This window comes from Sciurus vulgaris (assembly GCF_902686455.1).
Source record: "Sciurus vulgaris genome assembly, chromosome: 1".
NCBI classification, from domain to species: domain Eukaryota; kingdom Metazoa; phylum Chordata; class Mammalia; order Rodentia; family Sciuridae; genus Sciurus; species Sciurus vulgaris.
Window position 1 is genome coordinate 160,350,116 of NC_136461.1, and position 15,337 is coordinate 160,365,452.

A 15,337-nucleotide genomic window follows, 5' to 3' on the forward strand; every position below is an offset into this window, starting at 1 on the left:
TTATCTTTTAATTTTTTACAGACTGCATTTTGATTCATTGTACCCAAATGGGGTCCATCATTTTGTTTCTATGGTTGTATACAATGTAGATTCATACCATTCGTGTGATCATATGTGTACATATGTCTGTCTCATTCCACCACTAAAATCTTTTGTATTAATCAATCTTGTGAAATCTATCATGTCACCTCTATTTCCAATACAGACTCTTAGTAAAAAAATACTAAATACCTTTTTTTATTTGTAAACGTAAAATAGTTGGTAAAATGGAACTAATTTGTTAAGTTTATACATGGTACTATTGCCACATACTTCTGAGGAGCATAGTTTTTAAAAAGTGGACAAAAGAATTTAATGTGAATATAATCAATGTTTTCAAAAACTTCATGAACTGTAAATTTCACTTTTTCCATGACTGGTATTCACAGGTGTACAACTGAATTGAATGGCAAAGATAGAAAACTGCTGAAAGATTAAGTTCTTCTTTCTTGTGTTTTTCTTTCTTTTTAATCAACTTTTGAATTGCTTAATAATCATTCACATATACCACTGAACACCAACATATTGAAAATGTAATCTATGGTTGTAACAAAACATGCTTTAACAAATGAAATTCAAATAACTTCTTGCATTTCTAAATAATCACTGATGATATGCCTGGGAAGCTCCAAAACACTACTTCATTTTTCCCTGAGTGCAAAGGAACTGTGCTTTTTCTATTATTGGAACTAGCCTAGCCTAATTCTTGAATTTCATTCACCATTACAAATCAGAGCATCTCTTTCTTAGCTTACAGTCCATTCATTCCTACGAATTAACCTAATGAATCTGAAAATACTGTAGAGTGTGATACTTAGGGAAGAACTGACCTCTGTGAAGACTGCTTTGAGCATGCTTTTCAAACAGGCACTTTCTACTTTTCTAGGGATAGTGAGAAAGTGTTCAACCATTCAGGAACATAATCGAGGGTTGATATCTAATATATCCCCATCCCATTTGATCAAGGAATTTCAACACTAGGATTTATCATTAATAAATTTTCAGAGTTCATATCAAGATATTTTTGTGACCTAAGAAAACTGGAAATAAGAAAATGTCCACCAAGCACACAAAGAATAGGATGATATAACTTCATTACTATGCAAGAATTTAAGTTGTATATAGTAAGTTATTTAACAACATAATAAAATGGGTGTTCAAATAATAAGTAATGATACTTGGTGTATAGATTGTGATGAAAAGCTTGTTCTAATTTTAACAGTTTCTAAGTATTAAAAAAGGAAGAAAAAATAAAAATTTAACTGCAAAGTATCTTCAGGTTGGGATTATATTTTTTTCTTTCATGTGTATACATGTCTCTTCAAATTTTTCAAATTTACATATTTCTTAAATTTTTAGTTTCAAAACCTACATTTGGTTGACTTCAGAAAGCAGTTCAATGCTCAAGACTGAAATCTTCATTATAATTTTAAATAAGAGGGATAATACCAGATATACTATGGTGACTTCTTCATTGCAGAATGGAAATCACATTTTTCACAAAATAGTTTAACAAATAGATTTTTAAATTTTTGACACTTTTTCTTAAAATTCATTGAAAATTTGTCACTGGTGTGTGGTGGATGTAAGTTTTATTTTTCTAAATTGGAGATTATTTTGAAGAATAAATTCAGACATTTTATGGCATTGTTTTCATTTACTTTGTCTAACAAGAGATGCTTAAATACATTAATTTATATATTTGTGTTCTGTTTTCCCCTTTTTCTAATTATGAGTATATGCAATTAACATGTTTAACAAAAATTATTCTGGTTTGTGGAGACAAATTAAAACATATTTGGAAAACTACTCCCCTTTTATGCATGCTATTGAATTTTTACATCATTTAATAACTAATTCAAATAGTATATGTTTTAAGAAGGTTTCTCTGGTCTTCTCAACTGGAAAATATCTTACCTCCCCCTTCCCTGTTCTCATGTGTGTGCTCCCTGACAAATTGCAACTTTAGTTTTATTTCTTCCATCTTTAGTATTTTAGCATATGTGCTATATTTTAGTTAACTACCAAAATAAAGGAAACCATGTAAAAAATAAATAAAGTGTATTTAATAATTCAGTCACAGATATTGTGTACAGTCACAATTTTGAATTGCTGCCTCTGTCTATATACTATGCCTTTATATTATTTCTGTTATCTTTATATTATTTATGTTATCTCTTTATTCTTAAACAATATAAACTAGTATTTTCCTATGACATTTATTTGACTATAGCTCAAGAATCCAACAGAGAGTAACTTTCAGGATATAATTTACATTTTTCTTATTTTATTTTTCTGTATCTCTTTAATCCTTATTTGGGTTCTTGAATATGGTATGTAATAATATTGTTGGTTGATTCTCTTGAATATCTGGGTATTTTTATTTTTTTATTTATCTTTAATTTTTGTTTTTTATTCTTCATTTCAGTCTGAGTGCCTCTAATATTTACATTGGAAATTTACCACTAAATCTGGGGCAAGGGTAGAATTTACTGTCTGTTAATTTTATATGCTCCAAAAAATATTTTATCTAAAGTACACTTTAGAACTGTCTTTAATTCATAATTAATATATCCTGTTGGAATTCAAGGATAAAAATCTCCCTCAAATACAAACGAAAAGCATTATTTATTCTAAACACATTCTCTATGATTTTACAAAGGGCTCACCATCTCTGCTGATATTTTCAGAATAAAAACCTTAATCTTTTAAATTAGTTCTCATATGGCAGCAATTTAAACTTTTTATTTTTATTTTTTTAATATAAGTAACACAATCATGTCTTTGCTCAGTCTTCAGGACTAGCTATTCATTCTCTAGGTGTGAATTAGGCACAGATTATTTCTGAATTAATGTATTTTAGGGGGCTGAAACCCTGTTAACCTTTTTGTATAGAGCAACCCTTTATAATGTGACCTTATTTCACTTAAGTAAAATTTAAAAATCAGTTGATTTTTAAAAATAATGCATGGGAACTGGGGTTGTAGCTCAGTGATAGAGTGCTTGCCTAGCATGTGTAAGGCACTGGTTTCAATTATTAGCACCACTTACAAATAAATAAAAATAAATAAATAAAGGTCCATCAACAACTAAATTTTTTTTAAAAAATCATGCATGATTATTAAATACTTTTTTGATAGTACAGGTATAGAATATTCACATCATCACAAGTATGTGGCAATTGTAGTTTACAGTTTATCTTTTATTTTATAGCAGCTTTCGTAGAGACAATTTAACTCATCCAAACTTCTGAATTAAAAATAAACTTTTTACTGAAAAGAAATTTGTATTTCCCTCGTCATTTGTTTTGCAGTTGCAGCATTTCTTTGACTGTTATTCCCCATTTTTCTGTCAGAATGTAAGCATTCTCCTAATGCCTAACAGCCTCAATTTTTCTCTTTATCACTGCTTTTCAGTAATTTGATTCTGATGTATCTGCTATGGTTTTCTGTGTATTTATTCTGCTTGGGATTCATTGAGATTCTACGATCTGTGAGATTATCATTTTTATCGTATTTAGAAGATTTTTGGCCATTATAATTTTAAATATTTTTCTGTTCACTCCTCTGGGACTCCAGAGATATGTATATTAAATAGCTTGATACTGTTCGCTGAGCTCTGAGGTTTCCTTTAGTTTATTTTTCTGTGTTTTCTCTCTATATTACATTTTGGTTATTCTCTATTCCTGCAGCTTCAAGTTTCCCTATCGGTTCTGCAAAGCTTTATCACCTGTATTATCTAACCAGTGATTTTTTTTTTAATTCTTATATATTTTAACTTTCATCTTTAGAAGTTCCATTTGATTCATTTATGTATCTTTGATTTCTCTCTTGGTCATGGTCATATTTTTCAAATGCCTAAGATCACTAGGAAGTTTTGATCGGATGCTGGATATGGTGCATTTCATGTTGCTCTTTTTTAAAAGAAATATTATGCTATTCTCTGATAGGCATTTTTATTGCTTTAGTTCCCTCACATGGTTTTTACATTTTGCTAGAGGTGGCCTAGGAATCATTTGTCCCCATTAATGAAGGTTCACTTCTTCTGATGTCTCAACCTGATACTTCAGGAGTCAGTTTGGACTCTCCACTTTTGCTGGTAGGAACTTGAATAATTCTCAGCCTTTTTGGATCTTGAAATGCATTATTTCACAGCTTTAAGATAGCTTTGTATCAAACCACATGGAATTTAACCCTTTGTATGCATGTCATAGACCTCAGCATTGCTTCAAGCGATAACCTTGAAGCAGATTTTTGGAATTCTTTTTCTCCATGGCTCTCTTTTCTCATAAAAACTGCCTCACAGGGCTAAGGATATAGTTCAATTGCTAGAATGCTTGCCTAGCATGCAATCAATGCTAGGGTGCAATCCTCAGTAACACACACACACACACACAGCCTCACAAAGCCCCACCTTCTCAGACACTCTGCTCTCCGATCTCCATCTCCTCAACTCACGTCACTGTCTCTCCTTGTAAATCTTCCCCGAGCCCCTCTGTACTTTTCCAAGATCTGAAATATGCTTTTTAGGCAGAAAACTGGGACTATCCTAGGACTTAATTTATTTTCTCTCAGATGTCTTGGCTTTGCACTGCTTGTGGTTTAATGTCTGAAGAACATTTGTGTTTGCCTGGTTTTCTAGTTGTTTGAGTCAGGAGGGTTAATTACATCCCTGTTATTTTATCATGACTGAAAGTGAAAGTCCTTCCTCAGTTGATTGAAAATTCATGTAATATAAATGAACAAGCCAAACAGTAGACTAGTAATCAAGTAATGGTACATTAGGAACCAACTTGAGTCTTGATTTTAGAGAATGTTGAAGCAATAATACTCAACAGCACCAAAAATTCCTTAATTATCATAAACAGTGATAGAAACTGGCAAGTGAGTCTTTGTGTGAGAGAGATTAGATGCATATAGATGTTAGTGTACTTTGTAGTCATTAATTACAATTACACAATCAACGGTTGGGCATGCACCATGAGAGTCATCCTGTGTGGTAAAAGGATGGTGTCAAAGATCACATGTTGACATTTACAGTGAAAACTCAGTGTACAAATGTACCTTCCTATTAAATTTGACTGAGGACCACTGTCAAATGTAGACCACTGGGCTCTATAAACCATGGGTCTGCTCTAATCCAACATTTCTTCTCTTGCATTTTACCCAGTATATCACTATCCAGGAAATAAAATGTCAACCATAAAAAATATTTACCTAGAAAATAACTATGATATTTCTTGAAAATATTTATTATTACATGTCAGCAAAAAGAAAATAATGTGATATCCATGGATTGTATTATTGACTTGACCTGTACTGGTAAGAAATGGAAACTAACACTAGATTATGTGAAAAGCTAACATTTTTGTATACACACACTTTGGTTTATTTTTTGTTTCAGTTGATTCTTAGATTATTTGTCTTGAGGTATACAATAGCTCAAACTATAAGATTTTAAAAAATTATGACCTTTCCTTTTTTTAGTCGTAGCTGGAATAATTTATAAAGGAATCTTTTAAATGTAGCTAAGCTGAAACAACACAAGGTAGTATTATATGCTTTGTTTCTAATGATGTCTTATTCTCAATTTTTATGTAAATGACTTAATGCTTTGTTTATTAAATTGACCTTCATTATAATGTTAAATGTATAATATTGAGGGTCGAGTTGGAAGTAAAGCTTTAATAACCACAGAAGTAATAATTGCAATTTTATTCAAAACATTTTTATGTTACTGGTTGCTTTTGATTTAGGAGTACCTGGTTTAAATGCATATTGGGTAGATGTTCAGACATATCCAATTTACATGCTTTTAAGACTTCTGCCACCTTTATGTTTATTTTAGAAATGATTTAAAAATGGTTTTTAAAATCAAATGCACTTATTATTTTGGTAGCTACAATATTTTAAGAATCCTCTGTAAATATGTATTTGTTGCTGAAAAAGTGTATCGATTAGCCAATGTTCAACAATGATCATCAGTTTCAGAGAGTATGTTTGTCAACATTTCAATTTCATCATTAAAATTTATTTAAACCTATAGGTACTATAGAAAATGATCTTTGGCAGAATATATATGCTTAATACATACAGGTGTTAAATGAATTTTTAAGACCTTAAAACTAAATCCATAAGTGCTAGAGTACTTAGAAATAAAAATTTCATTGAGTTTGAGTAAGCACAATTAAGCATTTTCCCAAGCTCAGTAAAAAATTTAAAAATACTAGCAGTCCTTAGGTAACATAGGGGTCTCTTATTAAAGGAATAAAAAATGAAGTTGAGAATAAAATTTCAATAGTTACCAAGTCTACCAATTTGCTGATTTTTGATGAACACTGAATACATATGCTTTAAAAAAAAATTGGTATATGCTGTTGGTTCAATTAAATAACTTGTACAGAATTGATTCTAATTAAATCTGATTCTCAAAATAATGCTTTCCTCCCGTTAAATTTTCTAATTGAACTTCTGATTTTAATATCTTCTTTTTTCTCTTCCACAGCCTTTAATGGAATCAACTGTTGGTTTCTGATAATAGGGTTCTGATACTGAAATAGATAACATGTGTATCTGTTATAGAAAATGGAGAAATAAAAAAATATGTTCTCAAAGAGTAATTGGAGGTTACATTGCTATGTTCCATATTTCATCAAACTTTATCCATGTTGGGTTTTCTTTTCTGTTCATATAAAAAGGCAGTTTATTCCTCAAACTTTGTTTTGCAAAAATGGGTTTTAATTAAAAAATAAAAACTTCAACTAAATGTTCAGTTACTATTCAGAAATGAGTTTTGGACAAATAAATCAGGAATTTATTCAAAACTATATGTTAAGTATTTCTTACTGCATTTAGTCATGCAATGCATACCTTTTATGTTACTAATTTTTTTTCTCAAGAAAATCAGTAATACTTTGGTATTTGAGTTTTCCTGAGTATAGTGTTGAAAAACTAAAAATGCCAGTGATGCCTGTGGACCTAAGTATTTACTTTCTGACTGTGTTATTTTGTTTCTTTGTTTGTTTAAGGATTAAAACAAGGTGAGCCAACCATGACTGGCAAAACACAGACCAGCAACGTCACCAACAAGAATGACCCCAAGTCCATCAACTCCCGGGTTTTTATCGGCAATTTAAACACAGCCATTGTCAAGAAAGTTGACATTGAAGCCATTTTTTCAAAATATGGGAAAATAGTTGGATGCTCGGTTCACAAAGGTTACGCATTTGTACAGTACATGAGTGAGCGGCACGCGAGAGCTGCAGTGGCTGGGGAAAATGCCAGGATCATCGCGGGTCAACCCCTGGGTAAGCTACGTTCCCTTTCAGATTGCGCAGTAGGTTCTCTCTGCACACATTTGCATACGGTTTCATCTTTGAAAAGCCAGTACTACTGTAATCTCTCTTTCTCTTTTAACCAATTATAGTGCTTGAATATTTATAGCTATGTTGTTTCCTTGTTCTCATTGTTTTGCATGTAGGTATTGTATTTTCTGTGCAAATTTTTAAATGAGATCAAGGCTGCTTTTTGAAATATGTGTTACTTCAACCAATGTTAACAGAACGAGGCAAATAATAAATTTGCATCACAGGTAATTTTGTTTTTCTGAAATGGTATGTATTTTCCAGGTAACAGTAGATTAAGCAAAATAACTTTGCTTATTCTAATATATGCTTGGAGCAGCTAATTATTTTCCTTATTTCCAATTTTTATTTTTGGTAATGAAGAAGTAAAATAGAGTAAACGGAAGCAAACATTGTAGAACTAAAAAAGACACTTAACTCACCACTTTTATGTAGTTAGAAATCTTATATAGCACACCTATTCAATCATGTGGAATAATAAAATATGTGCCTAATGTCCAAGGAATAACATTGTATTTTTTCCAAGAGAAGAATATAGTCTGAAGTAAAATTCAAAGACAGGAGAAAATATTTTGCACTTAACGTACAGGTAAAAAGTAAAAATAGGCAATCTTTAGATGTTTTCCCATGTGTGGAAAAATGCAATCAATATCAATGATTCCCTAACTTACATCTCTTTTGCTGTTCAGGTTCATCAAGTTTGCTTGCCAGTATACCCCAAACCCAGTTGCTTTCTAAGTCTGCACTGAAGGCCAGCTCATTCATCTTATATGGGTAGACTACTACAAGAATCCCCTACACTTTCTCTTTCCATTCTTGGCCAGTGTCATTTAAAAACATCAGTTAGATTATACCTGTTTCTAGACCTCTAAGGCCTTATCACATAGAACAAGGAGTGCATTCTGCATCGTACCTACAATACCCTACCATCAAGTCCTCAATCTCCTCTCTGCCTTCCTCTGCCATTCTAGTAAGGCCTTCCACCTGGATGTGCCTTAATCCTTCCAGATTGTATGTACTTCAGTGGCTTTGGAGTTGCTAATGCCTCCACTGGTTATTTGCTCCCTGATTTACTGTATGCTATGCTCAAAATTTACCTCCAAAGAGAAACTGTTCTTGACTAGCCTACCTAAATAAAGTTGCCTTCTGCCCCCTAGCTTTCACTGTATATGCTATGATTCAACTTCTCATCCTTCATAACCATCATTCGTATATGATTATGAGTTTTAATTCTTATGTTATCTCTCTCCTGTTCACATATATAAAGCCAAAGGATCATATAAAACAAAAGTATTGAGATACCAAGTTTAAAAAATATTGTAATATTGTAAGCAATATCAAAGTACTTAAGAAAAATGTTTCAGAAGGAATGGAATTCATGAAAATGTGAAGTAAGTCTAGGATAATATTTTTTGAGAAAAAATATAAAAGATATTTTGCATAAGTGGGTGCTAATGTAAACCCAAAAAATAATCATTGCAAGAATATAGTTTTTATTTACCTTACTCTTATTTAGTTTTCCATATCTTTTTTTAATTGTAAACAAATGGGATACATGTTGTTTCTCTGTTTGTACATGGACCCTAACCCTAACCCTAACCCTAACCCCTCCCACCCCCCATTATGTGTCATCATCCGCTTATCAGCGAGATCATTCGTCCTTTGGTTTTTTGAGATTGGCTTATCTCACTTAGCATGATATTCTCCAATTTCATCCATTTGCCTGCAAATGCCATAATTTGATCATTCTTTATGGCTGAGTAATATTCCATTGTGTATATATATATATATATATATATATATATATATATATATACACCACAGTTTCTTTATCCATTCATCAATTGAAGGACATCTAGGTTGGTTCCACAATCTGGCTATTGTGAATTGAGCAGCTATGAACATTGATGTGGCTGTATCTCTGTAGTATGTTGATTTTAAGTCCTTTGGGTATAGGCCGAGCCAGCAGTTTTCCATATCTTAAAGAAAGATAATGTTTTTCATTTAAGAAAGATAATGTTTTCCTATTTGTTTTCCATATTGTCTCCATTTTGCTTACTTACCTTTATATTCTGATCTTTTTGTTTTTTCTAAGTTGAAATTCCTATTTCAAAGCCATATTCCAACCAATTTCAGTGAAAACTCCACTTATTGTCGGTAGCCTGAGTGTTATGAATCATTAGATCCTTGTGGAAGTGCATTTAGTTATTTCTCATTAAAAAACAATAATCATAAGTGCAAGATCAAGTAAAAGTCTGGTTCACTTTTTAAAAAAAATTTTTAGATATTGATAGAACTTTATTTTAGTCATTTATTTATATGTGGTTCTGAGAATTGTACCCAGTGCCTCACACATACTAGGCAAGTGCTCTACCACTGAGCCACAACCCAAGCCCCTCTGGTTCACTTTTAAATGAACAATAGCTAAATCTAGAGTTCCATTTCCTATACCTCTCAACTGATCATTATCTTATTTCAGAAAAATGCAATGGAAAAAACATACACATCAAAAAATTTAGTTCATTACTTACACAAACTCAAGGAAAAAATGCTAACACCAGATAACTTTGCTTTGAGAGGCACTGAGTTAAACTGCACCGTTAATAAGATGCCATTTTTCATTGTTCCTTACTCCTCTTGAATCCTTTCAGTTCTGTCCTTAGAACAGTCTCTGGACCATATATCTAAATCAGTCATAATCACACTTTGTGCCCAAAAGTAAGTTAAATATGTTGAAATCCAGTTTATCACTTCTTTTGTTTAAGCTGAATGACTTTTCGTACAAAGCAAATGCTTGACAATTTTACTAATAGCTTTTCTTTTCAGGTCCAGTGTCCAAATATACCCCGCTTCATAAACCATGTCACTAGAAGTTCAGGCAAAGGCTAGTCTCCCAGTTGTTTCTTATAGGAAGTTATATCCTCAATTAAGCCCTAAAGAAAAGCCTCACTTTCCATACCCACTTGGGGCCTTACCTACTGCATTTTTGTTTTGGTGACTTGGGTAAAACTTAACTTCAAGTAAATCTGAGTCATTTGTTCCTGAAATTTTTGGACTTTCAAATAAACCCTTTATGATTTTCAGCCACCATGAAATCATATGTGCCCTTGATGTGAAGTGAATTGATCATGGATAAAATAATAGATTATTATCACTTAAGAATTGATATTAGCTTCATGTATCACAGCTTTATTTAAGCATTCTCTTTTTTCTTTAGAGTTGGAAGGAGCTAATATTGATTAAGCTGTGCACTAGGTTAGTACCTTACCTATATTTCTTTCATTTGATCTTCAATGATATATATTCATGCATCATCTTCTGACTAGGAAAATCTTTTCACTATCACTATGTATTTAAAATGTTTTTTATGTAATTTAGACAGTAAACATCATCAGTACTAGGAAAATTTCAACATGTTTAAAGTTCTTAAAGCTTTATGGAAATTATAGATATAACTTTAAAATAAGAGTTGATTTTGCCAAAAATTCTTAAATGGGAATCTTATTAGTAGGTATTTTGCTGCTGCCAGTAAAGGTGCCACTGAAAGGTCATCAGCTAGTGAGTGGAAATGTCTTTTAGTAAAAGGATAAACCAGAAGTTTGTTGGACAAATTGTGTGATTGATAAAAAAAAGAAACAGGCATGTGTGTTGATGGTCTACTCAAAGAGTTCAAGTTTCAAATTAAGAAGATAAAAGAAGGGAAAAAGTGAGGAAAAGGAGGTAAGATTCATAAAACCATAACTAGTTGGCACAGTAGGCGAAGGAGAAAGAAGAATCAAACATGAGCTCTGTATTTCTGGGTTGAACCCTGCTGGTCTGTAGGATGGATAGTCTTACAGGTCTTTAGGCTGATGGAGAATGATTTTTAAGGGAAAAGGATTTGGCATAAGACAGTGAGTTCTTGAGTGAATATAGGCTGTTAAGGGTGATGGGCATGTCTGAGGGTATGCATGTATATGTATTAGCAAAATCTTGTATTCACAGAACCAAAACTAAGATGACAGATTTGGACCAAGGATATAGATTATGAGTCAACACAAGCGATGTTAAAGTTCAGGAGATGATAAACTCACCAAAGTGGAGCAGATAGAGTGAGAAGAGATTCATAGCTAATAATGAATCTGTGGAAAAATCTTCAGTTCCCTAAGATTGAATCTGACATAACTTTCCTATGTTCTTATATGATACAACCAGTGAAACTCCACATCACGTACAACCACAGGAATGGGGTCCTGCTGGGCACAGTGGCGCACACCTGTAATCCCAGCAGCTTGGGAGATTGAGGCAAGAGGACGGCGAGTTCAAAGCCTGCCTCAGCAACTTAGCAAAGCACTAAGCAACTCAGTGAGCTCCTGTCTCTAAATAAAATACAAAATAGGGCTGGGGATATGATTCAATGGTTAAGTGCCCCTGAGTTCAATCCCCAGTACCAAAAAAAGAAAAAAGAAGAAGAATGGGATACACTCTACTGTCATTTATATATTAAAAGAACAAATTTTGAAAAGGGATAAGAACCTTTCTGATAAATTGTAAAGATCTGAATCAAAACTGTCTTCTGAGTCCTCCCAGGGTCTGTCCCTCCCTGTTGTCCTCCTTGTCTTCCTGCTGCTGCGTCCAGTCAGTGCCTGCTATCCACCTGCTAGAGGTGAAACAAGACTTTCAATGATGTGTACTGACTATTTTTTGTAGGAGAGGTCGCACAAAGTATCCTTTTAAACGAAAACATCATGTAGAGGTTAGAGACTAAGTTTAGATCTGTGCCAATTTTATGTATCCACTGATTACAAAGGCTTGATTGCAGTTGTTCTAGAAATAAGCATAATGTCTTTATTTTCAGATTATTTCACTCTTACAATTGTTAACTTTGCAAAAGACACAAGTTGTAAACTTTAGAAGTTTATCTATTAATAGAGAAAGAAAAAGAATACTCAAAAAATGTATCTGTAGAAATCATTCTTATTTTATAACCTATAAGCAGATTCCCATCTTTACTTGGCAAAATTTGGTTCAGAAAAAGAATGCAGAAAACAGAGAATGAGGATAATTTTATTCACATTTTAAAAGTCTTGCAAATGTGGATGGAATTCCAGGTAGGAGCAAATTTAATAAGGATTGTTCATTTTAAAGTCAGTGTGGTAAACACACTACTTAATTCTGATACTGAGAGAAGTCATGGAAGTGGTTTCGTAAAGATGATGGAGAGAGATACTCTGCATCTCTTGTAACAAATGTGTGTGACAATCTGTCAGTGACGTTCTCAGAGTAATGAATGTAAAATGTATCATTATTGTCAGCTACCATTTGCATCCACTGATCTTCTCAAAATACAAATTCTATTATGTCACCCTCTAATTAAAATTTTCAGGGACTTCTTATTGTCTTCAGAAAAAAGATGGAGACCTTTACTGTGACTGGCATGTTTGCATGAGACTTGTCTCTTGATCGTCTACAGATTCACATCACAGATCTCTAAGCTTTGCTCAGTGTCCCATCTAAATTGATGTTTTTCAGTTCTTCGAAGTTCCTACCCTCTACAGGGCCTTTGCACATCTGTTTTGATTGCATGAATGTCCTTCCCTACCAAGGTCCAGATCACCTCACTTTGCTTTCCCACCTTTTTATTCCCTTTATCTGGCTATTCATTCTTCAGAATGCAAACTACTGTTCATTACTTTAGGAGAATCTACTTCTCTCAAGTCTTGTTGAAATGTTTTACTTCCCTTTCTCGCGGGCATCTTCTTTTCAATTGTGTTTTCATAGTTACCATTTTGTAATTGATACTGTGATCCCTCTCCATCTAGGCTATAAATTCTATGAGGGATATATATATTTAACTCATCTTTTTAGCATCTAGTCAAGTGTTAACACTTCCTTGGTAAATGTTCAGAATGTAGATGCTGGATGAATGGTTGGGTAGGTGTTTATTGTTGGAATGAATGGACTTGGCTAAAAAAGATTTTTCCTCTCCTTGAAAAGTATACCACGGAAGAAGAAAAACAAGGAGGAAGAGGAGGAGGAATAAAAGGATAAGGAGGAAGAAAAGGAGGAGAAGGGGCACTTGCAAACTCCCTGAAAGGCTACAGTTTGGGGTTGTTGCTAGGAAAAGGCACATGGTTGTGATCTTCTGGATACTGTATTAGTTATTCAGAACATCAAAAGCCAGACACAAGACATAGCTATTCAGTAGGCCTTCATTTTTTTCTAAGTAGAATCCAGTCCTAAATATGCATCAAATATTAACACATATTTATTTTATTCAAAAGTTAAAATGAATGACATGTTGGTTTAAAGATTTTTATTCACAGACAACTTCCTACACATTCCCTAAAATGTTGTTCTTTCATAATTTTAGTAACAACTGAATATTTACACAGAATTTTATCATTGTCAAAGCTGTTTCATGAAATCATTTTCATGCACATATTATCTTCTTTGATTTTCACATTGCTGAGAGGTAACTAACATGAATATTTACAACCATTCTTCCAAGTAGGAGCTTAAATGAACTTGCCCTGTATCACACAAATGGTGGTGCAAAATTTCAAACTCACCTTGACTAACCCTCATTATTTTTGCTATTCCTCCTTGCCAATAATTCATTCCATATCATACACTTATCATCCAAACAGTGATGCTTTTGAGAGTGGAAAGGATTGCTATGATGTGGAGACAGGCTTAAATTATGATTGTCCTGCACGAACAGGAAGGTATGGTCACCTTTATTAAATATCGCATTGTACTTAAACAAGACTTGTCAACTAATTTGTTCTTTCTCATAGGACAAATATTGTACAATATATTGAGTATGCCAACTTCCGTATCAGAGAAACCATAACATTTCAGTAGTTAACACACAAGAAAATGTATTTTTTTTTTTCTTCACCTAAAATCTAGTCAGTGCCCAGTGGAGAAGACAGAGTAGAGGTGGAGACTTGATTCTTGTCCTTCTGGAGACCAGGCCATAGGGAATTCCAGCATCTTTCAGTTGTTGGCTCCCATGTTCTCCCTGGGAAAAACATCAAATCAGCAGATGGATAAAGACAAAGGAAAGATGATGCTCTAGCTTTTTTGCAGTTCAAGCTAGGAAATAGTGCCCATTCCATCTGCTCACATTCCATCAACCTCACTTAGACACAAGCAGGGCTAGATAGCCACTTCCTATTAGTCACTAATGAACAGGAAGAGTATGTCTTTGTTAAACAACCTCTCTACTACATGTAGTCGAGTAAACTTTAAGTCATTCACTGAGAATCAGTTTCCTCATCTATAGAATTGAAAGAGTTGTCCTTAGTTCATAAAATATACTGAAGAACTGATATGTTTATAAAGCACTGTAGTCTTATCTGCATATAGTACATGCCCTGTGCTAAAATTATGTACATGGGGATTTCATCCTCAGACATCTTCTTAACGATAAGGAAAATCTTCTCTATTTTATTTGACTGTGCCATTCTGTGCTTTAAATAGATGGTTTAGGCAGTAACTGCTGAAAATGAGAGATCAGTACAGATGATCAGATGATGAGCACTGACTCTTCAGAGGAGGAAAGATTTAAAATCACTGTTAAGAGGGTGAGTGGGAATGGAAAGGTGATTCCAGTGGGTGAAGCTTTATCCTTAGAGTCCTAATTCAGGCAGACAGAAATGGAAAAAGCCCTGGGGATGAAGAAGCCAACTTACAGAAAAGGGTGGTGGGAAATAAGATTGATGCCAGGCTGTGAAGGATCTTGAATGCCATTCTGCTGAGTCCATGAGTGGAGGACTACTTATGATATTGTATATGTACGGTACAACTCAGATTGGCTTCAAAGGAACACTGGACATTTGTTGCATATCATTCGACTTACTCTTACCTTTTTCATTCTGTAATGTATCATTTACAAGTATGATATTTCCACTGTTGGGATACGAATTCCCTTATTCATTCATTTATCAG

General features: G+C 33.3%; 1 protein-coding gene across 7 annotated transcripts in view; it reads left to right on the forward strand.

The window, feature by feature from the left end:
* The window catches only part of RALYL (RALY RNA binding protein like), a 654,354-nt gene that overhangs the window by 285,778 nt on the left and 353,239 nt on the right, over positions 1-15,337 (forward strand). For all 7 annotated transcript variants that reach the window (XM_079143835.1, XM_079143832.1, XM_079143833.1 and 4 more), the window contains one exon: positions 7,067-7,345. In XM_079143835.1, coding sequence (XP_078999961.1) covers positions 7,090-7,345 — 256 coding nt within the window. In that variant the 5' untranslated portion in view covers positions 7,067-7,089. The remainder of the gene's footprint in view (positions 1-7,066; positions 7,346-15,337) is intronic.